At 59.9% G+C, this 27981-nt stretch overlaps 3 protein-coding genes across 20 annotated transcripts; 2 read left to right on the plus strand and 1 right to left on the minus strand.

Annotated features, from left to right (window-relative positions):
* LOC116751237 (guanylate kinase) lies at positions 1 to 26150 on the minus strand. Of its 14 annotated transcripts, none has more exons than XM_032626842.1 (10): positions 19599 to 19713; positions 18983 to 19135; positions 13305 to 13418; positions 13014 to 13055; positions 12809 to 12905; positions 11431 to 11569; positions 11272 to 11356; positions 11002 to 11087; positions 10799 to 10861; positions 2265 to 2283 (listed from the first exon to the last, which is right to left on the minus strand). In XM_032626842.1, exons 2-9 carry the CDS (start codon positions 19047 to 19049, stop codon positions 10826 to 10828), a joined length of 666 nt encoding a protein of 221 aa, XP_032482733.1. In that variant the 5' UTR covers positions 19050 to 19135; positions 19599 to 19713; the 3' UTR covers positions 2265 to 2283; positions 10799 to 10825. The 14 variants fall into 14 exon arrangements, 12 of the variants coding, with proteins under 12 accessions (XP_032482729.1, XP_032482731.1, XP_032482725.1 ...); XM_032626841.1 differs by lacking the exon at positions 2265 to 2283 and adding an exon at positions 10542 to 10631; XR_004349214.1 differs by lacking the exons at positions 2265 to 2283; positions 18983 to 19135 and adding an exon at positions 10542 to 10631 and having other exon boundaries at positions 11272 to 11569; positions 19599 to 19803.
* On the plus strand, positions 19853 to 23865 carry MRPL55 (mitochondrial ribosomal protein L55). 5 transcript variants are annotated; one of them, XM_032626848.1, is made up of 4 exons: positions 19853 to 19993; positions 20744 to 20821; positions 23023 to 23227; positions 23635 to 23865. In XM_032626848.1, the coding sequence occupies exons 2-4, from the start codon at positions 20796 to 20798 to the stop codon at positions 23782 to 23784; spliced, it is 381 nt and encodes a 126-aa protein (XP_032482739.1). In that variant the 5' UTR covers positions 19853 to 19993; positions 20744 to 20795; the 3' UTR covers positions 23785 to 23865. The 5 variants fall into 5 exon arrangements, with proteins under 5 accessions (XP_032482739.1, XP_032482740.1, XP_032482743.1 ...); XM_032626849.1 differs by having other exon boundaries at positions 19859 to 19993; positions 20741 to 20821; XM_032626852.1 differs by lacking the exon at positions 19853 to 19993 and adding an exon at positions 20006 to 20107.
* C3H1orf35 (chromosome 3 C1orf35 homolog) lies at positions 25718 to 27969 on the plus strand. Its single transcript, XM_032626847.1, has 8 exons — positions 25718 to 25894; positions 25985 to 26135; positions 26285 to 26330; positions 26423 to 26502; positions 26713 to 26785; positions 26967 to 27052; positions 27563 to 27688; positions 27771 to 27969. The coding sequence occupies exons 1-8, from the start codon at positions 25801 to 25803 to the stop codon at positions 27826 to 27828; spliced, it is 714 nt and encodes a 237-aa protein (XP_032482738.1). The 5' UTR covers positions 25718 to 25800; the 3' UTR covers positions 27829 to 27969.
* The last annotated feature ends 12 nt before the right edge of the window (positions 27970 to 27981 follow it).

Below are 27981 nucleotides of genomic sequence, written 5' to 3' on the forward strand. Positions count from 1 at the left end.
GGAGGCTGTTTCTGAATTGGACAGGGGGCTGGAGGGAAGAGGCTGTGGTGGGAGCCTCAGAGCGCCTTCCCCTAACATGGGCAAAGCTATAGCCCCTCACCACCATCCTGTTGGTCTGAGTGGTAAGGGGGACCGATGTCTTTTCAGAACTTGAAGTATATCCCAGAGGAAGGGGCCACGCCAGGCCAGCACAGGAGCTGGAGAGGGCATGGTCCCATCCACCCTGGGGCCCATGTGGGGCCTGAGCCCCAGATCTGCCTGGGCAGGGAACAGGAAGCAGGGTGCAGGTCCACCTGGCACTCGAGGCAGCTCATGCTTGGGGCCTAGTGGGGGTGAGGCAGGAGGTGGTACAGACCAGGGCTGGGCGCAGGGGCCTCTGCCCACTGTGGTCTCTGTTTTCCCTTCTGTACAAGGAAGACCTGGCATTGCTTCCATCTCTGCAAGAACCAGAACCTGGGCTAGAAGAGTGTGGGTGCTAGGAAAAGAGCCCCATTTGCTGGGCAGGGAGTGAGGACAAGCACAGTACTCCCCAAGACCCAGGCCAAGCACTGCTGGGCAGTCACACATGGGCTACTGGTGGGAAAGCGGGGCAGGAGGGGGTGGAGCTCTCTCCTGGAGGGCAGCCTTGTCCTGAGGTGGCCAGCTGGGTGGCTCTGGGAGGGTGGAAATGCCCCAGCCACAGTCCCACCTACCCATCAGGGCTTATGGACCAGAGCTGGGGACCATTCGTGATTCCCAGGCCTACCTTCCCCACCCTATCCTGGATGAAGATGGGGCTCAGGCAGGGAGGGGCAGTGGTGCAGAGCAGGCTGGTGCCCTCTGCCCCCTCCCAAGGGGGAGAGCAGCCACCTGAGGGGGAGGAGGAGAGTAGGTTGTGCTCTGCCCCTTAGGCGGTGTCCAGACCCTAGACTTCCTCCAGAGCCCTCCACCTCGGCCCTGGTGAGGAGGGAGGAGGAACAGCAGCCAATGCGGGCCTCAGATCCACACGGTGGTCTTACCCTCCCTGCTGCTGCTCGCACTGCCCTTCTCAGAGCCCATCCTGGGTTTGGCCCCTGGCCGGCCCTGGCCCCCGGCAGTGCCCCCCGACGTGGCACTGCCCGACCCGGAGGCAGGGGCGCCGGCCCTCGGGGGCCCCCGGGCGGTTGCTGGAAGGCCAGGGCCTGGTGGGCTGTCGAGGTCCCCAAGTGACCGCCGGTCCTGCAGTGCCTGCAGCGCCAGGTTGGCCAGGTCCTGATCGTGGGTGCGTGCACGCTCAGCCGCGCGCACCACCAGGCTGTAGTCTGGCGGGCAGGCCAGGCCCGAAGGCGCGGCGGGGAGACCACAGGGCTGCTGGCGAGGCATGGGGCCAGGGGTGGTGGGCAGGGGGCAGCGGCTGCGCACAGCGTCTTGCGCGCTGCCCAGGCCCAGGTGCGCCATCTCACAGAGGTTGAGCACCAGGCAGAGGCAGCTGACCACGTACATGACCAGCAGGAAGACCGTCTTCTCGGTGGGTCTCGACACGAAGCAGTCGACCACGTGCGGGCAGGGCTGGCGGCTGCACGCGAAGAAGGGCCGCACCTCGAAACCATACAGCAGGTACTGGCCCACTAGGAAGGCCACCTCGAAGGCGGCCCGCGCCACCAACTGGGCAACGTACACACGCATTAGCCCCTCGCGCTGGATGCGCCGCCGCCCGTCATGCTGACCTTTCGGGCCTGGGACCCCAGTCGCCTTTGGGTCCCCTCCTGCGCCCTTGGCTGCACCCGCGTCCTCAGCCTCATCATCTTCGCCCAGGCCCTCAGCCGCCCCCGGATCCTCGTCCTCTTCACCCAGGCCCAGCATGGGCTCCTCTTCGCCTAGGTCTGCGGGCTCGGGCCAGCCCGGGTGGGGCGGTGGGGGCAACGGCAGGGGTGCACGGGGCGCGAGGTGGCCTTGTCGGCGGCGAGAGGCGCGGCGGCGCTCGTCCTGTGAGGCGCGGGCCAGGCGGTGCACAGCATAGCCCAGGTACATTACGGAGGGCGTGGAGATGACCACAATCTGGAAAACCCAGAAGCGCACGTGGGACAGGGGTGCAAAGGCGTCGTAGCAGACGTTGTCGCAGCCCGGCTGCCGCGTGTTGCACGTGAACTTGGTCTGCTCATCGGAGTAGATGGACTCACCGCCCACCGCCGTGAGCACGATGCGGAAGACCACCAGCACCGTGAGCCATACCTTGCCCACGAACGTGGAGTGGTTGTGGATCTCTTCCAGCAGCCGCGTCAGGAAGCTCCAGCTCATGTTGGTCATAGGGGCGGGGGATGGGACCTGCAGGCCATGAGCAGGAGCTCAACCTGGGGCGAGGGTAATGGGGGCAAGGGCTGGTGGGTTGGAAGGGTGTACAGTGGCACCTGGAGCCCCTCCAGGAGCGCCGCCCTCACCTAGGGTCCTGACCCTGCCGTAGGAGGGATCAGCAAGGGGCCGGGGCCTCTGCATCCAGAGGACAGATCCTACAAGGACAGACAAGGGGTCTCCTCCTCTGGCTGAGCACATAGTCTTGCTCCCCTCAAAACCCGACTCTAGGTCCCTGTGGCCTGGAGCAGGGCCAGCCCTCCTGCCCTCCCCCAGCTCTCTATGAAAGCCCAGTGCCGTGCAAGCTGTGTCCCTTACCCAGCCTCTGGGGACCTCACCCCAGGCCCTGAGAGCCACAGGGAGTCCACTGGGTGAGCTGCCTTCCTAAGGCCAACCAGAAAATGGACCAGCCTCGCTCAGAGTCTGGGCCTCACCTCAGATGCCTGCTCCCACCTTGCAGCACCCAGGTTGCTGGATTCCTATTTCCAGCATGCCAGGGGCCCACCAAGGGCTGTGCCTGCAGCCTGCCTGGCCCCCCCAGCTCCTCAGCCACGCCAGTCCCCCATCAGCCCACAGTTCTCCAGGCCCCTAGACCCAGTGGCCCTTAGCCCCCAGCCTCCTAGTCTAGCCTTCTCATCACCCCCTAATCCCATCCATCCCCAGACCCAACGGCTCTGTCAGCCTCCAGCCCCTGTAGCCCCCAGCCCCATCAGTTCCAGATGCCCCAACAGTGGGCCCCCCTTCCTCCATATCCTGGACAGGGGCTCTGGTCCCCCTGTCTCCACAAAGGACCACTGCCGTGCTGTTTGTACCCCCCCAACCCCGCCACTGGTCCAGCTGTACCAGGGGCTGAGGCCTACCCTCCAGGCTGCTCCTCCCTCTTGTTCCAGCACTCCCATGTCCTCTGCACATCCTGGCTGGGGGGGTGAGGGGGTGAGCCCAGGTGTCTGTTCAGGGTGGCACCATGTGCAGCGAGGCCCACAGACACCGTAAGGCACACACACAACCACACTTGGGCACCTGTGACACTCGGAGACAGCCATGTGGCCACTTACCACGTCCCAAACCAGTGCTCCTTCTAGATCAGCTACCCCTGAGTAAGCCTGTACCTAGAAGGGGCTCAGTGGGCAGGACCAGACACCCCTGTACCCCTGCACCTCTAGGGAGGGGGCTACAGCCTCCTAATGCCCACCCTCCCTCCTCCACACCAGTACCTGCTCCTGGGTAGTTTGGAGGCAGAAGACCCTTGAGTACCTGATGCTTTTGGCCCCCTCCTTCTGGAACAGGCCCGGGAGGCAGCGTGGGCAGGTGTGGAATGGAACAACAGGGGCATTCAGAGCTCCGGGCCCTCTTTATGGAGCTGGGGCCTCTCCCGGGGCAGGGGTGGGGGCAGGAAGAGGGGGCAGCCGGGGTTCCTGGGGAAGTGACCCTATTTCCTCACATCTGTGTGCAGCGCCCCCTCATAGCCTCACACATGCAAACACTCACAAGTGCACATGCAAATACGTTCACTCAGACACACATGTGCATACATATATATACACACACTCACATGTGCAATGCACTCATGCACAGGCACGCACATTTACAGGTACACAAACTGGCACAGGCCCAGCCCTTCAGGGCCATCTTTGATATACCTCTGCCTCAAGGACGAATGAGCACGAGGGTCTTGATGTCCTCAGCTGGCTGTGTTTCCTCAGCTCTAACTTCAGCTCTCCTTCAGGACCCGTCCCCAACCCTGACCTCGACAGTCCCACATCCCAGGAGGCTGAGGCCTATAGTCCCACCATGCAGGAACCCAGAAAAGGGATGGCAGAGCATCCCCCACTTTTCTCCCCTCCAAGATGGAGCCCAGTGGAGAAATGGGAGGGAGGGTGGGGGTGCCAGGGCAGTCCTGACCCCTTCTGTGTGGTATTTAACAACTGGCCCTCGGTGGAAAAGCCTTGGTGTAGTGTTTGCTGACTCCCGTGGTATAAATGCGCCCACCAGGCCCATGACCAGCTCGAGGAGACACTCACAGGGGCGGGGAGCGGGGGGTGAGGGCAGGGTTCTTGAGACCAGCTCAAGCATGGCACTGGGTGGACCCTGCCCTGGGGTGTGAAGGATGGCACTTTGCCCTGGGGGGCTGACCTGGGTGCAGTCAGAGCCCCCCCAGAGATAAGTCGTGTGGAGGAAAGAGGGTGCAGGCCCTGCAGGCTGTCAGCAGAAGGGGACAGCCTGGGCAGCAGGAAGGGTGAGCAAACCTCCTCTCTTCCTTCCCCCTGTGCCAGTGGGGGAGCTCAGGCACCCTCTGGGTGTGGAGCAGAGGCTCTGGCTCTTCAGACCCAAGGGCCCATGGCTGCGTGCTGTGTACATGTGTGTGCAGGGCCTGTGTCACACACGCAGTCACGGCGCGGTCATTCCATGGTCAGGGGGCTGACGTTGACCAGCTATGGCCTGGAGGAGCCCAGGCCCTCAGTGCCATGCGCAGGGGTCCCCCAAATCCAGACTTCTGGTGCCAGCTGCTGGATCGGCACATGGATGCCAGCAGGCACAGCAAACCCCAGAAGACCAGACCCAAAAATTTCCCTCCAAAGCGTCTTCCTCTCAGATGGGCTTATCCTGGACGGCTCTCCGCTCAGCACCCCCTTCCGCTCCATCAGCAAAAACCCTGAACCGGACTCTGCCGGGTCCTGCCGCTCCCTGGGCCTGCCTCGCTTCTGCCAAGCACCTTAAGAAACCCATCGACCTGTGCTCCTGAGACTCCCCCCGACGTTGCAGTAAAATGCCAAGCGCACCTGGTCCCAACGCACCAGCACCCGCATTCTGCTCCCACACAGGCGGAAACCACCCCTGCTGGGGCTTCTGCTACGCCGCAGTCCCACGAGCGTCCACTCCCTGCCCACACTCCCGCTCCACCCCACCCCACGCTGAGCCCTGCCCCCTGGTCCTGTCTCTCCACCCGATTGCCTCTGAGGCCAGCCCACCACCCTGCTATTATAGATTGGTTTATAGATTGTTGCCCAAGGTAGAAAATGTATGAGACCCCACTGATACAAATGATACAATAACTAACTAAATGGGGGAGAAGGGAATTCTGAATAATTCATGTAGTCACTGTGACCTCAAGGAGGGTGCTCTTCCAGAGAGCACAGCAAGGAGGGAGGGAGGAGTACAACCTGACAGACATCACCTCAGGCAGGTGGCCGAGGTCCCCACCTGCAGGGAGGAGCCAAGGTGAGAGCACAGACCTTGCTGCCCCGGAGGCTTCTTCCCAAACCCTCACCCCAGGCGATCATGAGATACATTGACACAAGTTCCAGCAGGGGCTTTTACAAACTACCTGACCTTCAAAATGCCAAGGGCATCAGTAACTAGTGAAGTCTGAGGGAGTCACCCCCAAGAGGGACCAAGGAGACACGAGGCCAGTCACCCCTCCCCCTGGGGACCTTGGGACAGCAAAAGGACACATGGAAAAGTGAGGAATCTTTGGCTAATGGCAATGTATCAATATTGGTGCACCAGTTGTGACAAGTACATCACTGCGAACTGGGTTTGGGGGCAAATGAGAACTCTCCCTGGTATCTTTATAGCTTCTCTGTAAATCACACGTGTTGTAAAATTAAAAACCTTATTTTAAATGGTTTCCTACTCCATCACTTCAAGTTCCCTCTCCCTGTCTTGTCCCATCTGGAACGTATTTCTCTATGTCTGCAGGCTTCAAGCACAGAGCTGCGAGTTTTGCTTGTGACCTGTCCTGGGGCTGTGGGGTGCAAGAAGGACCCCAACACAGAGATGGGGCAGTGGGAGGCAAAGGCCAGGCCCATGGCTGTCCAGTGCTGATGGGAGGCAGCCAGTGGGAGCTTGGCTCTGGGCTGGGCCAGCAGGAGAGGAGGGTGTGTGAGGGGGTGCTGGCCCCTCAGGGAACAAGGCCCTGGCATTTGCTGGGACCTTTGTCCCAGAGGGAATCTTGCTGGGACCTTTGTCCCAGAGGGAATCTCACCCAAAGCTACATGTTAGAGCAAGTGCAGATGGGGGCCACTCAAGTGGGATCCAGGACGAGGTTTGGGGAGAAGGGGCCCAGGTGCCCCTGGGTGTCAAGGTCTGGGAGGGGGCAGGCCTGGGAGTGTTCACTAAAGGGTGTGGGGTCGGGGGAGGGAGGGGTGACTGGGCAGGGTGCAAGGCACACATGGGGGGTCCCCATGAAGGGGGCTGGGGTCATCTTCACCAAGAGTTGCCCAAGGAGGCACCCTATTGGGAGGAGGGTGATAGGCAGGCACCATGGGCTCCAGTGGGCATCAGGATGACTTGTGCTGGGGTGAGCTGGGCCCTGCACACCTGGTTCTGGCACCAATGGAGTGGCTCCTGCAGGGGTGGGCAGCTGGGCTCTCCCCGCTTCAAGCCCCTTTCACCCCTGGGTCTGAACAAAGGTCCTGGGCTGGTGGGGGGCGGGTGGTCAGAGGCTGAGAACCAGAGATGCCCAGTGCCTCCTCCTGTAGTAGTGAGGTCAGGGCCTGCCCAGCCATTTCCTTCCCATCCCTGGCCCAGCTTCCTCCCATGTGCCCCCTCTCATGGTGGGTGGACTTCCTTTGGCTGAGGTGGGGCTGCCTGGCTGCCCCACCCCCACCCCCCCAGAGTGGAGTGCTCAGCTCACCAAGAGGACTGGTGGAACCCTTCCCTGGGAACCTGGGCATCTCAGATAACCTCTTTCCCTTCCTGAGGACTCAAGATTCCTGTACGCACCTGGCACTGGGTGGTCCCTCCTCTACATATGAGTACCTACAAGTAGCCCAAGGTGGACTCAGCCCTGGGAGACTTGAGGCCTTAGATCAGGGACCAGGGGCTGCTCCTGAAATCCACCCACCTCCCAGGCTAAGGTCTCCCTCCTGCTGCTTGCCCACCCACCCACTGAAGTGCCCTGTGGGGGAGAGTTCTTACTCAGAGAGCGGGGCTGCAGCACTTGCCTTGCTCAGTCCCCAGTGCCGTATGCCTGAAGAAATCTGATTTCTCTCCACCTCCACTAGCCCCCAGGCCTCCCTCACAGCCTGGCCTTAGGATGCCCACGAGGTCTCTCCCTTGTCAATTTGCTAGTGGTTCTGTGGGTTGTCTTCCATGTCCCTCCCTCCCTGTGCCCCTGTCCCGGATGCCCCAGTTGTGTCCTGCCTGAACCCCCTGGCCACTGAGAGGTGTGCACCCGCCCCCAACCCAGGTGCCCAAAACCCAGACCCCAGGCCTGGGGACCCTCTGCCACATCCATCCGCCCCCAGCAACTCCAGTGCACACCACAGCCTCCCACAGTGTAGACACCAGCTAGTGGCGAAGTTCCCTTCCCAGTCCCCTACCCCCATCTCCCCTCCTGCAGGCACCCCAAGGTGGGGACACAGGCCCCACTGGGTTGGGTCCCAGGGAGCCTAGGGCTCTCAGCACAAAACCCATATCCTCAGAGGTCCTCAGGAACTTCCTGACCTGCTCCTGTCCACCTCAGAGCTGACCATGTCTGGACTCCCTCTAACAACTGCATACCCACACACTTATACACGCACTTGCACGCCCACACACTTCATCCTCACGCTCAAGCACACACACGCACTGCTTTCTGCCTTCTACCGCTCCAATGGCCTTCCTCTGGGAAGCTCCCTCCACAGCCAGAAGAGTGAGGTGTCCCTACTGCATGCTCAGTGCCCCCAATCACACCAACGCTCAGCAAATGCCAGTGGGATGATTCAATGTCTGAGGCAATGGAGCCCTGCCTGGAAGCTCTGGGGAGGGTTGGTGTAAACCTGAGGTGGGAGGGCCCTCCTCCCTCCCAGGGCCTCTGGAGGTGCAGGTGGCTGGGCTGGTAACCACGTCCCATGGTGACCTTAGGACATGGCACTCTGGGTCTGTGGAGGAACGAGGGGGCCCCCTCTCTGCTCTGCTCCAGCCTGGAACCTGGGAAGTGAGGGGCCTCCTGCAGGAGTGGAGGGTGTGGTGGGGACAGGCCTAGGGAGTGAGTCATGGTGGCGCAGCCCGTACCGCTCCTGCAGCCAGGCCGGGAACTGCTGCTACAGGGTGGCCTGGGCCGTAGAACCCTGGGCTTTGGCAGGGGGAGGTGTCAGGAGGAGCAAGGGTGTGAGGCTGAACCAGGACCCCTGCCCAAGCTCGGTGCCCCCTCAAGGACCTCCCCAGGCATTGCTGGCCAAGGGCAGGACACTGTGCCCCTCGGACTCCATGGGGTGCCCACATTTTCAACCCCTCCTTCAACCCTCCACCCTGATGCGGCCCAAAACGCCGCGTTAAAGCCACTGCAGGCTCTGCCCCCTCGGTGTGTGGCAGTGCCACTCTCTCTGCCCTGCATACCCCCTTCCTGCCCTGAACACCTGTTGTGTCCACCTGCTCCTCCAACAGCCGAGCATACCACAGGACCAGCTGCTGCCCCTTGTCGGGACCCCAGCCCAGTCCCGCTCCCCATTCATGTCCAGCCACCCTGCACGCAATCCGCATCCAGACAACTCACATCTGTGGCACAATGGGTGCTGCTCCTGGAGAACAGGAGTCTGTTCTGCTCTGCTAACCTCCAGGACCCAGATCTGAGGACGCAAGACCTAGCAGGTGGCCACAAGGGTTTAGGAGGTGCCCGTGGCCACATAAAGGCTAAACCAAGAGCAGTGTGGACAGCAGGCAGGTGTACCAACTACAGCTTGCCTGCCCATGTGGAAGAGTTGGGGCTCCCCAACCTCCCCCCAGGGCTGAAGAGCCCAAGGCATCAGCCTCTGGATACACTGCAGCTGCCTAGCTGGCAGGGGCTGGCCAGTCCCACATGGCCTGAGGGGTCCCAGCTGCTCGGAGGCCCACCACCTTCCCCCCTTGCTCATCAGCTGGCCTGAGCAGCTTCTGGGGGAGGGGGAGGGGCAGACTTCTGCCTCTACCTCCTCCTACCCTTGAGTCTTACTGCAGCTGAATCACCACCCAAACTGATGGCCCTGTGAGGGCAGTGGGCCTGAGATGGACAGACCCCCAGAATGGAGGGCCACCCAACCAGGCTCAGCACCCGTTATCTCCTGGGGTTGGCTGTTCCAAGAGAGTTGAGTCCAGGCCCCTGAGACCCTGGGCCCAGAGTAAACAGGGTGCTGTCAGCCCCAAAGGGCACCCCAAACCTGGTCCCCTGGTGGTACCCTACCTTTTCCAGGCCAGGAAACAAGTCCTTCTGAGCCCTTCCACCTGCTGGCCGGCTGGACACCAGCCCTCCTGAGGGTGTGCACCCGGCTAAGTCCAGGGCCCGACCCGACCCAGGGCCACCTCTCACCACCAAGCACAATGTGGGGGGAGGGCCTTCAAGGGCTCCATTGTTCCCCCTGAGGCTCGGGGCCTGAATCCCTGATTGTCCCTGGGGCTGGATGGGTCCCAGAGAGGGAACCAGTCTCTCCCAGGCTGTACAGTAGGTCAGGAGGCAGCCCAGCCCCATTTCACTTGCCCCCAGGCCTAGGGGCTGCCCAGCGCCCCTCTGCCCACCGTCCAGTGTCCAGGCCCAGCTCTCGCCTGCCCTCTGCTGTGCATCTGGACTTTTGGATGGAGCCCAGCCTTTCTATTTGTCTGGGTTCCCTGCCTCCTCCAGGACTGCATCCACCATCTGTCTGGGTTCCACCATAGGAGCATGACCTGGGCGTGGACCAGGGCTCAGGCGAGTGCCTCCTGTGCCTAGTACAACTCAGCTGCCCCAACTTGAGATGGGCAGCTTTTGGAGGTATCTTCTGAGACTCCACAGAGCCTGGAACCCTAACAGAGGCCCCCAGGTGTCTTCCCTGGGCTGGCCTCTCCAGGAACATTATGGCCGGCCAGACCACCAGTGGGCCATGCACAAGGCCTCCAGATGCAGAGGTCCATCCTCTGTAGTCTCAGTCCCTCCTCAGGTATGCAGTGTCTGTCCCTCTGCCACCATCAGCCCAGCTCAGGGACCAGGAGGAGTGGTTCATGCAGGATGAGCCCCCAGGACCTTCTGACCCCGGCCTCAACGGCAACTCAAAGAGACAGTGGGGGATGAGGCCCTGCACCCACCTGGTGGGAGCCCTGGGCAAGTAGCGTGCAGCAGCTCAGGGGCAGCCCTCTCTGGGGGCCCGGCAGCCCAGAGCAGCAGATGTCAGATGGATGCTGCTGCCCAAGGACCTCCAGGGGCTGGCCAGTCAGGGTGTGGTTGCCAAGAGCAGGGTGGGGTGGGGGGTGGGTCTGGAGTGGTCTACCGTGGCCCCACCCACCCAGGGCCATGATCCAAGGGCTCAAGGACACTCTAACCCAGCAGTTTTTTATTTGGATGTCAGCCCAGCTTCCATGGGAGGGGGGTTGATAGGGCAGGGTGGGGAGGAAGCCTAGAAATGGACATGGGGAGAGGGGGTGAGAGAAAAGTCCTCCAGTCACGGTGGGGGAGTGAGGGAAGATAGGCAGCACCCCAAACCCTGGGTGCTAGCTGAGGTGAGCAGAGCCACCGCCGGAGACCCTAGCCCGCTGCGGGTGGGTGCCAGGCCCTAGGCCCCACCTGAGGAGTTATAGCCGGTGGACCTGCTCAGGAGTGACCAGTTGCTTGAGCCTTCTTTATTTCCTGCCAGGGAGAAAGGAAGAGAGGCTGGGAAAAGGAAGAGGGTCTCGCCCAGGGCCTGGGGCCGCCATATCACCTGTCCCAGCCTATTTTCCCCGTTTGCCAGACAGAGGTCTGAGGCCCCACCTCCACCCCCAGCCCACCTCGGAGAGCGCCTCCTTCAGGGCCCAGTAGGCCTTGTCCAGACAGTCGTTGACGATGATCAGGTCAAACAGGCCGGGCTCCTCGCCTGAGGGTGGGGGCAGGGTCAGTGGAGGCTCTGATGACAGAGGGGGGGGTCCGGGGACCCTTCACGTGGACCACAGTGCTGGGTGATGGCTCCAGCCCTCCTCTGCCCCTTGCTGGGTGGGACTGTTCTACTGTGGGGGTTGGAGAGGGTCCAGGGACACGGAGGGATAGGTGCCCACACTCACTGCTCTCCATGTCAGCCCGGGCAGCAGCCAGACGCTTAGCCAGGCTCTCCTCCGTCTCTGTGTTCCGCTGCCGCAGCCGCTGCTCCTGAGACGAAGTATGAAAGTCAGAAGGTCAGAGCCTCCAGGGTTGCCCCCCCGCCCTCCTCCCTCAGCCCCCACCAGGACATCCAGTGAGGGTGGCTGCACAAAGATGTAGACGGGCCGCAGGTCGGTCTTCTTGATGTTGCGCACGCCCTGCAGGTCCACATCCAGCACGCAGATGCGGTTCATGGCCTGCACGGCCCGCACAGCTGCTTTGCTGGGGGATGACAGGAGAGGGGCTGCTCAGCTGTGGGCTCCTGAGGCCCTAGCAAGCAGACCCCACGGCCTCGAAGAGCCTCAGTGGGACCATCTACTGCCCATCCCTTGCTCTGGGCCTCTCTGGGGATGCCCACAGGGGCCCACCCTAACTGTGGCATCTGTTCCCTCTTTCTGGAAGTACTCCCTGAGCAACCCTTGCACAAGGGGGCCCTCTGCTGGTCTGGTGTGGCAGTAGGGAGGGGCACCTTCAGACCCTGGCCCAGGGCCTCTCCTTCTCCTGGCACCTGCTCCCAGGCCCCACACCACTCCATCACCCCAATCAGTCCCACCCGCCAATCATGCCTCCAGAAGTTTCTGGCATCACCCCCTGGATCGTGCCCTCAGGCTAGCAATGGCGACCACCCTCCCATATCCTGCATGCTGGGGCCCTGCTTGGAGAGGGATGCCCTGGCTATGGCCCCCACAGAACTACACGGCACGCCCTTGGGCTTCCTCATCCCCTGGCCACTCTTTGTAGGCCTTGGCCCCTCACCCTAGGGTCACCACGTACCATGTGCTCCTCATCCACTGGGGGCACTGCCCCTCAGCAGGCATTGAGTGTCCCAACAGTGGCCAAATGACCCCACTTGGCAGCCCACCACTCTTCCCATCTGCACCTGGGGCAGAGTACGCTGGGTCCTGTGGGGTCCCTGCCTCACCCAGCTAGGTGGCTCAGGGACAGGCTATGCACAGAGGCATGCCTGCCTGTGTCAAGGCACTGCTTCCAGGCCTTGCAAGCCAGGTGCGAGGAGCCAGCAAAGACCCCGCTCCGGTGGGTTGTTGGGAGGGGCAGCTGCTGTTGTGCCAGGGACCCTCTCAGGCTACCCCAGGGGTTGGAGGTGGTCGGGGGGGAAAGTGCAACCTGCCGACCTATGAGACCCAGGTCCTCCAAGTCCTCATTGCATACCAGGCCCTTGTGTGGCCCACTGTTCTCACAGCAGCCTGGCCAGGTAGACACAAGTGGGGCTGGGCCAGGAGGGAGTGGCCCAGAGAGCCCTGACTGTGGCTGCATCCTGACCCCCTGGGGGGCTGGGTCCCTTGCCCCACCTGCCCAGACAGCCCATAGAAAGAAACCCCCAACCTGGGGCCCAGCCAAGGGGAGACCCGCTGCTCAATGCCCACAGATACCCCTGCCTGGGCTGCCCACTCTAGGTCCCTGAGAGAACTGGAGGAAGGGAGGGCCCCAAGCATGGCCCACCTGGTCCCATACAAGTTCCCTGAGAACTCGGCATGCTCGATGAAGTCTCCGGCGGCAATGTCCCGCTGCATCACCTCCCTGGTCACAAAGTAGTAATCTGCAAAGGAGGAGGAGCTGATGGGGAGACTGAGGCCTCATGCATCACTCTGACAAATGGAGGGCTGCTCCATTCCTGTGCTGGAGCACTGAGGCTGGCCAAGCTCACCTTTGCCGTTCTCCTCTCCTGGCCTCGGGTCCCTTGTGGTGTCTAGGAACAAGTACCAGTGACTGACTTGGGACAACACCTGGAGCCCCAGGCATCCCATCCCCAGGGCCTTGCCCACAGGGCCTGGCTCAGCCCATCTGGGGGTGTGGGAGAGGAGGCTCCAGGTTAGGGTCAGCAGTGTGGGGGCTTCCGCCCCACCGTGTGGGAGTGTGGGGGGCTTCAGAGCATGTCAGCAGGGGTCCCCGGCCCCAGCTTCCTTGAGACCCTCCCCCACCTCCCCTGGGGCCTCACGGGACACGCTGAAGCCGAAGATGCTGCTGTGTTCCTGCAGGAGTCTCTTCAGTAGGGTGCTCTTCCCAGCCCCTGAGGGTCCGCTCAGGACAACGGGCCTTGGTCCTGACATCCCTGTAGCGGGGGACGGGGGAGACAAATATCAGCAGGGCCTTGCTCCCTATGGAAGTGGGCGAGGTGGCTGCAGTGCCCCCACCTCTGCCCCAAGTGAATTCACCCCAGAAATTGGGCAGAGCTGTGGGCAGTCACTCAGAGCCATGCTCAAACCCTGGCTATGCCTCCCTTTGGGCGTGCTACCTGGTAATACATGCACTGACCACAAATGTGTGGCCTCCCCAGCTGTCCACTCCTATCCCACCGTCAAGGAGCTCCTGGGAGGGGCATGTCCGGGTCCCAATTCCTGTGTCTCCTGGCACCACACCCCAGAGGTGCCCTTGGTCAAGGTCAGCGGAACCCAAGCTCTGTTCTGGGAACTTCCACTGAAAAGCAAGGGGCTGACCACAAACGACCACAGCTTCCTGACTCCCCTTCTCTGATACTTGGGTCTCATGAAGCCAGCAGGAGAGCAATGGGTGCCACCCTCCCAGCTCATAGCACAGGGCTCAGACACCTGCCACAGGTGAAAACGCCGAGGGCAGGAATAGCGGGGGAGCTCTGGAAGCATCAGCTTAGCCTGCTCTGTGCCCATCGGATCACCCCAGCACCCCTCATACAGGACCTACCTCCTGCGTGGGGTGCAGCCTCCGTGCTCACCTTGGGGCTGCTCGGGATGAGCTGAGAGGACAGTGGTAATCCTTGCCTGCTCTCCACCCTCTAAGCACTAAATCCCTCCCAGGGCAGCCAGCACCACCTGCTCAGCAGAGGGCAAAGGCTGCTCCTCACCCTAGAGATGCGCACTTGCCCACCCAGCCACATGAACAAGATGGGCTGAGGAAGGTCAGATGCATCTGGAGCCTCAGAAGACAGGAATCGAGGCAGGCACTGAGCTAGGGGGCTGGGAGGCTATGTGTTGCCCCGGAGGGAGACCCTGGGAGGGCGTGTGGTGAGCTGGCCTACACCAGCAGGGCTCTGTCTGTGGGGTGCCTGGTAAGGTGTGGAGGAGCAGTCAGTGGCCAGCAGACCAGCAATGAGGCCCAGGAGGGACAGGCCACTCTGCTTGGGGACACCCAGTCATCTAGCCCAGGGCAGCGCTCCAGCAGGGCCCCAGGTGGTCACTGCTTCCCTAATCCGCAATGAGGCCAACCTGGGTAATCTGGCTAAAGCATAGCTAGCTATTCTGGGACCATCATGCCATATGCAAACACCCCGGAGAAGGAGTCGGGAAACAGATACGTTCCCCTGCTGAAGAGAGATAGAAGAAATGGACCCAGAGGAGCTCATCAATTACCTGTCACTTCTAAGTGACCTGTTCTTAGTTCCCTTGTCTCTTCCAAGTTTCCTATTACAACAGTACACCATTTTTATCTAGCAACGGTCCCACTGGACTCCCAACTCCTTTCTGGTGTCTTGACTTTCCCACCCAGACACAGTGCCACCATACAAATGCCCACATGTGTGTGTGTCCGACTCTAAGCCCACGGCTGTTGCTGCCCAATAGACCACAGCCCCCTCCCTACCCTAAGGACTGGTGCATGGGAAGGTCTCATCTCTGGCTCACTGTTGGCCTTCACAAAGGTCCTTCCTTTGCAGAATGAATGTCCTGTGGGCAACCCAGCCCACCCCCCTGGGTCTGTCCTGACTTGACAGTGAGTGACCACGGTTGTGGAGAGAGCTACGTCGGGGTGGAGGGGCATAGGGGGACAGAGGAGATATTGGGGGCCAGTCAGTCCCTGAGTAAGGTTGCTGCTCCTAGAGGAGCCCTGGCAAGAGAAAGGCAATGGAGGCTGGGGTCTGCCACCACGCTGCCTGGCCTCTGGACTGTGCCGAGTCACCGCCGCACACACACTGCCTCCCCACCTTGCAAGCAGGAGGGCTGTGGTTGTTCAGCAGTGTAGGTCTTCCCAGGACCCGGCAGCATGTAGGCGCCACAGGAATGTGAGTTTCTTCAGGGCGGGGGCAACATCAAGTGGACACATGGCAATGCTCACAAGAGATGGACCAGAAAGCCTACCTGGGCCTTGCTCACAGCAACAAACCCTCAACTCAGTGAATGCAGCTGGTGCCTTCTGGACCCAACTTGGGGTATCCACCTCCAGGAAGGGGAGGACCCATCCTGCTTATCTATGAAGAAGCCCCTCAGGAACACTATGCTCCTTTGCCAACTTGAACAGGTGCCCCACTCTCACATCCCACAGCCCCCAGCTGTAAACCTGCCAGCAACACCCAGAGGCTACATGGTCTTGACTTGCCCTGTGCCTCCAGGCCAGCACACAGACCCCTAACATGCTTCCCTGGCAGTTCCTGCCCTGTTCCCCATGCCTGCAATCATGGCCAGATGTTGTGGTCATAAGCTCTAACATCTGGACACTGCAAACCTACATAGGGAAGACATGTCTTCAATCAGGACCAAACACTACACATGGAAGTCCCAGCGCCCAAAACCCTCAAGGAGCATGCTGTGCACGAGTCTTACTCATCATCTTACCTGGTCTCTATCTGGCTTTCTACCCCACGTTGTGAACGCTGGGGGCATGGGCACGGCACCTGCATCCCACTGAGACCTCCCATCCCCAGCCCAACAACCACTGGCAGTAAGCAGCAGGTATGTATGCACGCATGGGGACTGGCTGATGGCTGCAAAGTTCACTCCCTGCCTGGGTCCAAATCATCACCCTACCCTGCCAGCCCACTCCTCACAGGGTATCCTCCTGAGCCCCAACCTGCCCCTCAAGTCCAGGCCCCAGGCCTTCCCAGTGCTGGCCATCCATCGTGCCCTCCTTCAGAGGTTACACTACTGATGACAAGGGGAGGGGGCACCCACCTAGCACCACTGCCTTGAGGTGGGTGGGATCCAGAGTCCTTCCTCTTGTGGGGCTCCTCCCTGAGGTCACCTCCTCTTAGCACAAGGGTCCGAGCCACAGTGACCATATCGGAGTGGACTGGCCCTGCAGAAGGCACTGGGGGAGTCGCTGGGTACTGGGCTCCACCCAGTGATCGTGGTGATAGAGTGCTCACTAAAGCCGCATTTGACAGGAGCACACTCAGTGTGGGACAGACCTCAGGGCCTCTCAGTCCCAGTGATCAAATATGCCAGATACCCCTGAGCCTGATTTTGGCCCCAGCAGCTGGTAGAACTGATTGGCAGTTAGGAATGCTCTGTATCCTCTACTCCTTGACTATTCCACAATTCTGAACCCCAGCTTCCTGGCAAGAAACTGGAGATTTCACAAGGACAGCAATAAGGATCAGGGATGCAATTTCTGTAGGAGTCGCTGGTGCAAGTCCGTGCCTTCTGGAATGCTCTCTGCTGGAACCCCTCACGAGGAGCTCCTCAGGCAGCCCTGGAAGGCTTGCCTCGAGAAGCAGTTCCTGCTCTCCTTCTTGCTTCCACCTGCCTTCCCGCCCTGTCCCAAGGGCTGGGCATGGCCACTACCCCACTTCCCTCCCCACTCCTCCATGAGACACTAAAACAAGGTGCAACCCTCTGAGGATACACAGAAGAGAAAGTCAAACCCCATCAGCCCTCTTGCGAAACACAAGCCACAAGACATGAGTTGATCTGGGTTAGGATAGCTGGTCATGCTCTATCCCCCAAAAAGGCTGTGTGGGACAGGAGGACTATGCTGGCCTTGGCCTCAGGTGCTCCGTGTGTGGGACATGTCCTGGCCCAATGACCTTAAGAAACCACTTAACCTTCAAGAACCTGACTTGAAGTGGGAGAGCCACAACGCAGCCAGTGATTTTCTTCTCACCTCCTCTCCCGGCAGTGGGGTGAGACCATGCCTTCCCTGAGAGGAAGCCTGTCCTTCAAAAGTGTTGGCAAGAAGCCACACTACGAAGGACTCAGGCCTGTCATGGCACTACACAGCTGCATCTGGATCTCTTTCCATCAAGGAGAAGAACCGGGATTCAGTCCCACATGAGATCCTCAGTTCTAGCCCTAAGGGAAGGCAGAGGGAGCATAAAAGGGAAAGGGGTCCAGGACATACAAATCATGGAGCAAGAAAAAGCCCAAGCCCTTCTGGTTGGGGCAGCATTCACTCTCACAGAGAGGGGAACAAAGGTCAAGCACAACCAGGGTCAGTCAGCCAGGGACCAGGGAAAACCAAGGCCTGGAACATGCAGGCTCAGCCAGGGACCAGGGGAAATCAAGGCCCAGCACGCACAGGATCAGAGACGGACCCAGGGGGAACAGAGGCCTGGTACACAGGTTCAGCCAGGGGTCAGAGCCCGACTGAAGAGCACCTGCCTCCATACCAGTGCCCCAACAGCTCACCCTCTGTGCTTCCCCTTTTCTCCTTGAGGACTGGAGTCAGTTCCTTCCACCCCCAACCACATCATAATACCTTCCTTCTCGCTCTTCCTCAAATCCTCTGAACGTGTTTCTTGGGCTATGCTAAATGTGACGCAAACGATGGAGATCAACAGTTCAAGTGTTTAAAAAAAAAAAGTTTGGGTGTGGCTGAAGAAAAATGTACAACTTCAGAACTTGCAGAATCTGCTACTCAAATAAACTGCTGATCTTACCAGTTCCAGACAAAGGTCAAGGGCTGGATCAACGTGTTCTCAGAATCTAAAGGAAAGCCCAAGCAAACTACACCTATCACTGGTGTGGCACCAACCCAAATCACAAGCTGGCCTGGTGTGTGCAGGCAAGTGTGTGGAATTCTTACAAGAAAAGGGCAGAGTGGGGGCTCACATGGCGGGAAATTCAGCTTGTCAATGATAAGACAGGAAGCCACACCCACCCCACATCCGTCCTGGTGGCGAAGGTGAAGGTTTTCCTGGGTCCCTCACAAGTCATGGTCTGGGAAGTGAAAGAGTGACAGAAAAGTCCAGAAAAGTCCACATTTGGCCAGGCATGCTGCCAAGGGGCACTCACAGGGGACTCGTGCAAGGCTGACCATGAGAAGCACATCTTGGCCTCCCTCCTCCTGTCCCCATGGGCCTCATCCCACACTGGCCAATCATCACCTGAGCTTCCACCTCCTCCACCCCTATCAAAAGACATTGATAACATGTGAGGTGGCACCCCTCACTGCTCCTCCTCAAACCAACATCTGGGTGGAGACTCACTCCCTCTCACTGCTCCCAAAAGAATGTCTAAAATCAGCAGATGGGCAGCTCCAGCAACCTAGACTAGAGGTGTCTTGTCCTGAGGGAAGCTGAACCCCAGCTACCATGCCCACAAGTCAGGAAGGCCTGCCACCAACAACCTGCTCCTGCATGGAGTACCCATATCTGCAATGTCCAGTAGCGCTGGGCTGTGGGGCTGGCCAGGAACCTGTAGCAGTCCCAGGGCCCTCTTGGCTGGGAGTCCTTGGAGCAGTCAGCTCTGCCCACCTAGGACGCCCCTGCGTTTGCAATATTTGGGAACCAAACATAGCACCAAAGCTGGACCACCGGGAGGGTTTCCCAACTGTTATCTGTGCTGCTCGTCTTGAGCTCGGGGTAGACTACATATTTCTACAGGCCGGGTGAGCTAATCGGGACTTCTGCGACTCTGCCATACCAGGGGCAACCTAAGGTCTTTCAAAACCCTGATCTCTCAGGGTTTTCGGCTCTGCTGTGTGGCCCACCTTGGAGAGGGGTGTCAGGCTGCTCCCCTCTCTGCCCCCACGCATCCTGCAGGGTCCACAATGGCATCCAGCATGAAGTCCTCAAGCTGCAGGGGTTTTACAAGCTGTTTGGAACTTCCCGTGCCAGGAGAATTTCCTCCTGCATTTTGAGGACTGACACAGGGGAACCAGCTTTTAATTTGTCTAAGTAAAATAGTAACTACCAAAAGCAATTCTAAAACACAGACAGACGGGATACAACTTCAAAGCGAAGGAAAGCCTCCCTGTATTTGCAAACTCCATGAGAAGACACACTACCCTCTCCTTGTCTACCCTGCTTTGCTCGCCCCGAGACGGAACTCTGGAAACCACTGAGGACCGCCGAGGGCAATTTCGGTGCCTGGCGGGATGACAGAATTCACGAGCACAGCCCCACGAGTCCCTCAGGCAGGTCCACGACACCGGAGCTCAGCGCGGGCTCTGGCGGCCCCTCGCACGCAAGCAGCGGCGGTCCCCGTCTCTCCTCCGCGGATTCAGACAGCGACACGCGAGCCCGGGACCGGACTCCCCAGGAAGGCCCTCCCGTGGGCCTGCGCGCGCCCGGACCTCCGCCCCCACGCGAGGGGCCGCCACTCACCGTCCGAGGGGGCCCGGCTCAGGGCGGCCGCCGCCAGCCCGGCCAGCGGGCGCCGCAGCATGAAGGGCCGCCGCCACCGCCCGCGGGGACGTACGTCACAGAGCAGCGCCGCGCCGTCCCGGCCTCTCTCCGCCCCTCAGAGAAGCACTTCAGCGCGGCGCCGGACCCGCCTCAGCCAGCGGGCAAGCTGGTCATAGCTGCGCCGGCCTCGCCCCGCCTTTCAAGGCTGTACGTCAGCGCCGCACGACGCTGCGCCCGCCGGATGACGTTGTGGCGGTGCCGCAGGAGAACTGAAAGCTGCGTTTACAGTGATTGTGGATTGGGCTGTGGCCAGTCCGGCGCCCGATTGGCCGGTGGCGGCCTGGCCGCTGGTCCTCGAGGCCGCTCCGGAGGCGGTGAGGGTGGCAAGTTGGTGCCGGAAAGGCGCCGCGTCGCGAGGGTTTTGGAGGGTGTCCCCCAAGGGAGGGTCCGGGCCCCGCCGCAAGCCGCCCTCGAGGGCGAGAGAATGAGTGGGTATCGATTGGGAGGTTTATAGCATTTCGTTGTCCTGCTGAGTCACGTCCTAAGGCGGAAGGAAGCCTGCAGATGCCCTGCCCTGACTGGGGATAGCGAGGCAAACCTCATCTCGGTCGGGAGGGCTCTTTTCCTGGGGTCTGAATGTCTGATACATCAGGTCTTCGACATTTGAAACAACTGGTTTGTCACCGCGGAAACCTCAGTTTCCCTGGGACTCAAGGTTTAGTAAGCCGCGGCTGCCCTTTTGTAATCTTTACCTCGCTGGATTTTGTGAGAATGCAATGACCTTGGAAAACAAGGTATGAGCTAGTCTTCTCCGTTTACGTTGCATTCCATCCTCAGAGTGGCTCCCCTGACTCAGCAACCCACCAGAAAGGTCCCGGGCCCTGCTGCAGACGTACTAAGTCAGAGTTTTGGGGAGTAGGACTGGGGCATCTCCGGGTCAAAAACGTTCCACAGGTGATTCTAATGCCAGGTCAGGGCTGGAAGCCTGGTAGGTTACCGGGCAAGACTGGCACTGACCTGGTAATGTCTCGGAGACCGCTTTGTTCCTGGCTGGGATTTGGTGAGAATCAGTTAGGTGGAAAAGCCTGCCTTTTAAAAAGATCTCTCATTTCTTTGCCTAGCAGGTCACACACTGGGCCAGTGACTGACCCTGGGCTTTCACGTGCTGCAGGAGGAATGGTGGCCAAGGGCAGACTGCTTGGGTAAGCATGGATTTCCAGGCCTCTCGGGACTGCTGTAATGGGGCCACCCAAAGAATGCCAACTCAAGAGCCTTAGGGTCTGCTGCCTCAGGAAAACCTCCAGAGCCAGTGTGTTTATCTGGAGAATACATACAAGTACATATGTGTGGACACCTTAAGTGTTGAAGGAGGAATGGAAGTGACTTGTGAGTACCTGGCACCAAACAGATGTGATGGTGGTCACTGTCCTATTCAGAGCCTGCGGGCCAGCCATGGAGAAGATCATGGCCTTCCTTCTCTTACCACCAGAACTGCCTCCCCATCTGCGTGTTCCTCTCACTCCCTGGTCTCCCCCAGGTGAGAAGTATTGATGGAGGAGAAAATGAATGCAGGTTTTGAATTGTTTCTGTGGAATCTAGGGAGAGGGATGTGGCACCTGAAGCTGTGGGTTAGTATGAAGATGGAGAAGGGACTCGGGCTGCAGCGTTCCCAGGAGGGCCCTCATTGCTGGAGAAGGTTCATGTTGGAGCTGCAACTGCTGTTTGGTGGGAAAACATCCACTCTTTCCCCTCAAGGGTTGACTCCAGCCCCTTCCAGAAGCCTCCTGAGTCACCAACCCCAGGTTCTCCGGAGCGGCTGTGTCCTGGGCTCCCTGGTGCTGCTTAGGTACAGGCCCTGCCCAACTGACTGCAGGTTCCTCTGGTGCTGGAGTTTACCCACCACCTCCTTTCTCCAATCTTGCACTTCTGGAGGCAGGGACTGGATTCATTTTGCCAAAATTTACGAGCACTTAGCTAGGGAGGGTCTGGGACTTGATAGCAAATAAGATGCAATTCTTGCCCCAGGCCATCAGGCTAGTGGAGGAGATGGGCCCTTAGCCTGAGGTGTCAGCTGGGGAGTGCAGGGGGTGGTGGGAACCACAACCAAAGCAGAGGCTGCCATACTGTGGCTGTGCGTGGCCCATGTGCTCATGCTGGCTGCTTTGTGGAGAGAGAAGTCCTGAAACTCTGGTGGGAGCTACTGAAGTGATGTGAATATCAGGTTTTTAGAATCACTACCCACAAAGCAGGGGAACTTAACTGGAATTGAAATGGGGACCAGGTGGGAGGCTGTTGGGAAGGTCTGCATTGATGTGACTGCCCATGCAGTGAGGGGGTTGGGAAAAGGCACATGGTGAGTGTGCAGGATGCCTGTCCACCGTGAGTGTTCAAAAGAATGCCAGGAGAAGAAGGTCACTTCCAGAGTACCCGACAATTCCAGGAAATTCTGGTACTTGTTTGAATGCATTCTTCCTCAAACCTGTGAGGGAGGAAACGGATGACCTGAGGCACAGCCTGGGGCTCTGAATGCAAGTTTGCATGAAAGCCAGCCTGGAAGGGACTTTGGGGCGGGGGGTCACAGGGAAAGGCTGGGACAGGGAAATCGAGGTCCCGAGTGGGTGAGACAAATGTGGGGTCACGTGGCTGGGTAGAGTGGGGCATGAAGAGTACCTAGCCCTTTCCTGTCACCTTGGAGCATGTGCTCTGCTGTGTGCGGGAGGGCTGAGCGCCCACCACACTCAGAAGCTAAGTGGGCCAGGTGTCTCGGTCTGCTTGGGCTGACCTAGCAGAGCACCACAGACCAGGCAGCTTAAGAAAGATGGAAGTCTGAGATTAGGGTGCCAGCAGGGTTCTGGTGAAGTCTCTCTTCCTGGTTCAGAGATGGCTGCCTTCTTGCAGTGTCCTCATATGGAGGAGAGAGTTAGCTCTCTGGTCTCTTCCTCTTATAAGGGCACCAATCCTACTGGGGGGACCCTACCCTCACGACCTCATCTAATCCAAATCACCACCCAAAGGTCCCACCTCCTGACACCATCTCACGGGGGGTTAGGGCTTCAATGTGTGAATGGGGAAGGGGGCATGGGATGGACTCAAATGGTCAGTCCAAGCACCAGGTTTGCAGTCCCCTGGAAGTCAGCTTCCCACTCAATGTTGTAGTCCAGCACCTTAGCTATGGGGCCAGGCCTCACCAGAGACACCCACCAGGGTCCTGGCTGTGAACTCTGTCCTCACCCATCTGAGAGCCTTGTGGGCTCACCCCTGCAGCCTCTTTCTGGATGTGGGGTGGAGCTACTCTGACCACATGCTGCCCCGGTGCGGGTTGCTGTGTGCCCCCATAGGAGCTGGGCTGCGTGGCCACTCTGGTCCTGGCACCAACCGCTGACCAGCACATGTGTGTCTGCAGCCTGCTCTGGCAGCGTGTGGTGACAGGGGCTGCCCTTGAGAGCCACCGCCAACTGTATGTGTCCTCCCAGCGGGCTGATTGCAACAGAGCCTCACTCACTCGAGTGCACCGGCAGACCTACGCACGCCTCTACCCTGTGCTCCTGGTCAAGCAGGATGGTTCCACCATCCACATCCGCTACCGGGAGCCTCGACGGATACTCACAGTAAGCTTCCTTCCCTAACACTCCCCTGGGGTGCAGGTCTTAGCCTGTAGAAACTGCTCCTCTAGGGGTTCATGGGCTCAGAATCCACCATCACTGGACTGGGGAGGGAAGGCGAGTCATGGGTCAGAATTGTTTGAGGAGAGGGAGGAGGGTGACCTGGAGCTCACTCCACACATCAAGATGAGAAAGCAATAGTGAGGTGTGTATTCAAAAAACTTATCACGTCTTGGGAAAACAAGCAGAAAAAGTTTTTTAAAAAATAAAAGCTTCAAAGGGAGAGAAAACCCAACAGAACACATAAGACCTAAACTGTGTGGTAGATGATAACAAGGTGAAGTGGAGACCCTGGAGAACATCCTGGTACCCTCCACCTGAGCCATGTACAACACATCCCTTCCTCCCCGCAGATGCCCGTGGACCTGGACTCTCTGTCCCCAGAGGAGAGGCGTGCACGGTTCCGGAAACGAGAGGCCCAGGTCAAAGAGAAGGAGGAGGAGCCAGAGCTCGGTGACGACTTCGATGTGGAGCAGTACAAGCAGTTTTGGACCAAAAAGTGATGGTGCCTGGAAGCTGCTCTGACCGAGGGGGATGCTATGGAGCAGGGAGGGGCATGTGTCTTTAAATCATGTGTTCACGAAGCTGTGTCCATCTTGTCTTTCCTTTTCATGTGCCCTAGCCTGAGGGTCTCTACAACTGAGCTGAATGGAGGGCTTAGAATCAGGTCAGTTGTGGTTTTAGGATGAGGTCCAAAGGGCATGTGATCCTTCAACAGTACCGAGGTCATGGGTGCTCTTCCTACTGCAGGGAAGCCTGGCCACTGCTGTACCTGCCCCTCTGGGTCCTGGAGCCCCCTTGGTTCTAGCGCTGCCTTCAGCCTCAGGGCACCAGGGACTCTCCTGGGGGAGCACAGTGGCCACCAAGAGTAGGTGGGAGGAGCAGGGTGTCTGGGATCCAAGGACATCTGCACCTAGCCTACAGCTGGCCTGCCCTACCCCTCACCAGGGCTCCCTCAGCCCTACCCAGCACGCAGTGGGAAGGTGCTCCCCATCAAAGGGGCCAAAGGGACTGGCCGCTCCTCTTTGTTAACGCCACTGAGGTCTGCAGTGCATTGTAGCTACAATCTGCTAGGCCTTCCAGTTGACTGCTGCCTTTCTGCTCCAGGGGTTGATTTTACCCTGGCAGCCTTCCTGCAAGACCCAAGGGAGCAATTCCCAGCCTTTTTAAGGCAGCTGAGCCGGCCCAGGCCTGGGGCTGCTTCTTGTTAGGTCCTTGGTTGTCAGGCTCCTTTTCATAAATCTGAGGGCCAGTTGTAGAGCACTGTCATATAGTAGACGGTGGGGACGGCATTCTGTTCATGACCTGGGAGGCAGGAGCCAGCAGCCTGTGGGAGATGAACCCTGTACCTTATCTCTAGATCAGTAGGCCAACCCCTTCTGGTCCACTCACCACACCAGCACTGTACAGCTGCACGGGGACATCTACTGTACTGCACCACCCCCCGGCCCCCACAGCAGCTGTCCACTCCAGGCCCAGCCAACCTGGCTTGCTCAAGGATGCCCCCGGCAGCCGTCAGGCAAGTGCGGGATTCCCCGAGAAAGCAGGTTCAGAGGAAGGCCAGGTGAAAGGCCTCTTCTCATTTAATGTCCTGCCAGCCCATCAGGTGAATTCACTGAGTAACCTGCAGGAGGGCAGTGTCTTGTGAAAGGACTAATACAAAGGGCATACAGAATAACAGTCTTGACACCTTGCTGTAAATTCCTCAGAGAACATTTGTTCACCCTATGGTTTCAATTCAGCAGGGGTTGGCTAATAGAGTGGCACCCCTCCACTCACTAGCACTGTTATCACTGAATCTAGTCTGGTTCGCCCTGGTGATAAACGGAACGCGCTTGCCCTACAATTAGCTCAATTTACTTCGGATACTGAGCCATCACCTGACAGCAGCAATGACCGAAACGGTGCCGAATGAGAAGCATCTGCCAACACTTTGTGGGTGACTGAGGCGTTCTCTGTGCTGTCTGGGGAACGAACGCGATGAGGTGTGTTTCCTTGGGAACTGGACACAGCCGGTACCCCCGAGGGCGGAGGACAAGCGGTGCAGGCGCGACCTGACCTTGGCGCTCCCTGTCTCTGGGGCAGCCTGCTACCTGATCGAAACCTCAAGCAGCTATAGCCGGGAAGCTCAGTGCGGGTTTGCAGACGTCTCTCCAGTGCCTGCCCCTCTGCCGGCACAGCCAAGGGAACACGGCACACAATGGGAACAGTGACTCTGGGGCGTGACCCACATAATGTGACTTATAACGGCTGTCCTGTCATTGGGGTGCCCGGGTCCAGCCTCCGCACCTTTGCCAGTGCCACCGCTGGGCCCGCGGCAGTGCGCAAGCGCTCGGGGGCCGGCACTGAGGCACAGGCGCGCCAGGGCGGGACACCTTCGGGAGGTGAGGGGGGAAACAGAGCGCAAGCGCACGGGTTTGGCGCAGGCGTGACGTCACCGCGTGCGACGCGTGAGTAGGAGCGGGGACCTGTGGGGCCTGGGTACCGGGAAGTCCGGAGGTAGAAGGCTGCCTGTTACCATGTTCGGCTCCAGCCGCGGCGGCGTGCGCGGCGGGCAGGACCAGTTCAGCTGGGAGGATGTGAAGACTGATAAGCAGAGGGAGAACTACCTGGGTGAGTGGGGCGCAGGGACCGGGGGCTCGCGGGCTGGGGGTGCGCCGACCCGCGGGCCGTGCCGAGCACTCGGCGCTCCGTTCCCCGCAGGCAACTCGCTCATGGCCCCAGTGGGCCGCTGGCAGAAGGGCCGTGACCTCACCTGGTACGCCAAGGGCCGGGAGCACAGCGCGGGTCTGAGCCGGGAGCAGGAGCTGGCGGCTGTGAGGCAGGCGGAGCAGGAGGCGCTCATGGCAGCGCTGTGAGTGCGGCTTGAGAGCTTGGGCCGGGGTGGGGGTGGGGGGGCGGGGGACGGGGAGGGTGTTGGTTTACCTCCGGGTGGGGGCGCGGCAGGGGCTGGGGCCGAGGCGAGGCCCGCAGCTCCCTGAAGCTCACGCGCGGCCCCCGCAGAGGCTACAAGAACGTAAGGAAGCAGCCCACCGGCCTGAGCAAGGAGGTGAGAGGTGGGCCCTCCTGGAGTGCGGGGGCGGGATTGGGAGGGGTCTGACCCTGCGCTGCGGTGAGCACTTGCACTCCCCTCCCCAACAGGACTTTGTCGAAGTCTGTAAGCGGGAAGGAGGTGACCCTGAGAAGGGAGTGGACCGGCTCCTGGGCCTGGGGAGCTCCAGGTACGGGGCCAGAGGGTCCTTGGGGGCCCCAGAAATCGCGAGGGCGTGGCTCCTCGGGGCTCCGCACTGTCAGCCGCCCAGGTGGACGCTAGCACGGGTCGTCTGGGCGCACCACTTCTCTAGGGAGGCCTGGGGATGGGCGGCCCTCGCCGTGGGTGTGTCTATGGGGCTGTGTCTCACCATGGGGGGATCTCACCCACGTCCCCGCAGTGGCTCTGCAGGGCGAGTGGCGCTGTCCCGGGAAGACAAAGAGGCTGCTAAGCTGGGGCTTTCAGTGTTCACGGTAACTACCCCCAAACATCCTGGGATCCCATGGTGGGGTGGGGGGCGGTCTGAGTGCCTCTTCCTGTTGAGGGCAGGCCGTCTCTCCTTAGGGATACCCTCCCAGCTTCTGGCTGGTTCTCGCCGGTCGGCATGCCAGGGCGCCCCGCACATCCCGAGTGGCTTGTGGCTTTTCTCGGCAGCACCACCGCGTGGAGAGCAGTCGGACAGGGACCTCCCCGGCCTCGGCCAAAAAGAAGCCTCGGTCAGAGGAGAAGGTGGAGCCGGGGTAAGGCCTCCCAGGGCACAGAACTCACTGTTTTCTCAGCATGTTGGCTGCTTCTCCAGTCAGTGAACTCCCCAGCTCCAGCCCCTTTTTTCTTTTGAGGAGCCTCTGGAGATCCTGAGCCCTGGGGCGGTCTCACGACTGCCTACCAACCCCCTGCAGGGTCAGGGGCCCTGGAGGAGGATGCTCAGACATGGGCCACTTGTGCGAGGACCTGGGGAGCACAGGAGGGGGTCACCACCCGGCCCCAAGAGTGCAGGGGCATCCCAATGGGAGGGCTGGTAGGAGCCATGAGATTGTCAGGTGCTGCCCTGCAGACCTTTCTGCCGTGGTTGGAATGTGTCTGTGATGCCCACCATGGTAGCCACTGGCCACACATGGTACTGAGGACTTTCCTTTAGTGATTTGAGATTGAAATGGCTACACATGGTCAGTGGCTACTGTGGTGGCCCCACCCCCGGCTAGACCCCCAAAACCCCAGAGGCTCCTGGCACTCCGTATCATCCTTTGCAGCCCTGAAAGCCACAGGAAGAGCAGGAAAGAGAAGAAAAAGAAGAAGAGACACAAGAAAGAGAAGAGGAGGAAAGAAAAGGAGCACGGGAAGGGGCCGGATTCCTCACAGCCCCCTGCTCCCATCCAGTAGGTGCAGCTGCCTGGGGATGGAGACACAGTGCTGGGCAGGCAGGGCCCCTCACACCAGGTGTCCCTTGGTCTCCCTTAGGCATGACTCAGACTCCTCGACTTGCTGCAAGAGGAAGCGCAGGCATGACAGCGACTGAGGCCCAGGGATCTGGAGGGTTGGCCTGTGGGGGTCACCCCAGGTCCCCAAAGAGGCTTAGTTGTGGCCAAGTATGGCTACTTCTATTCTTCTTTGTGTTGACTCATTCTTTGTACTTAAATAAACTTATTTTAAGTGGAAAGTGTCTCATACT

The sequence above is a fragment of the Phocoena sinus genome, chromosome 3 (genome assembly GCF_008692025.1).
Source record: "Phocoena sinus isolate mPhoSin1 chromosome 3, mPhoSin1.pri, whole genome shotgun sequence".
NCBI classification, from domain to species: Eukaryota; Metazoa; Chordata; class Mammalia; order Artiodactyla; family Phocoenidae; genus Phocoena; species Phocoena sinus.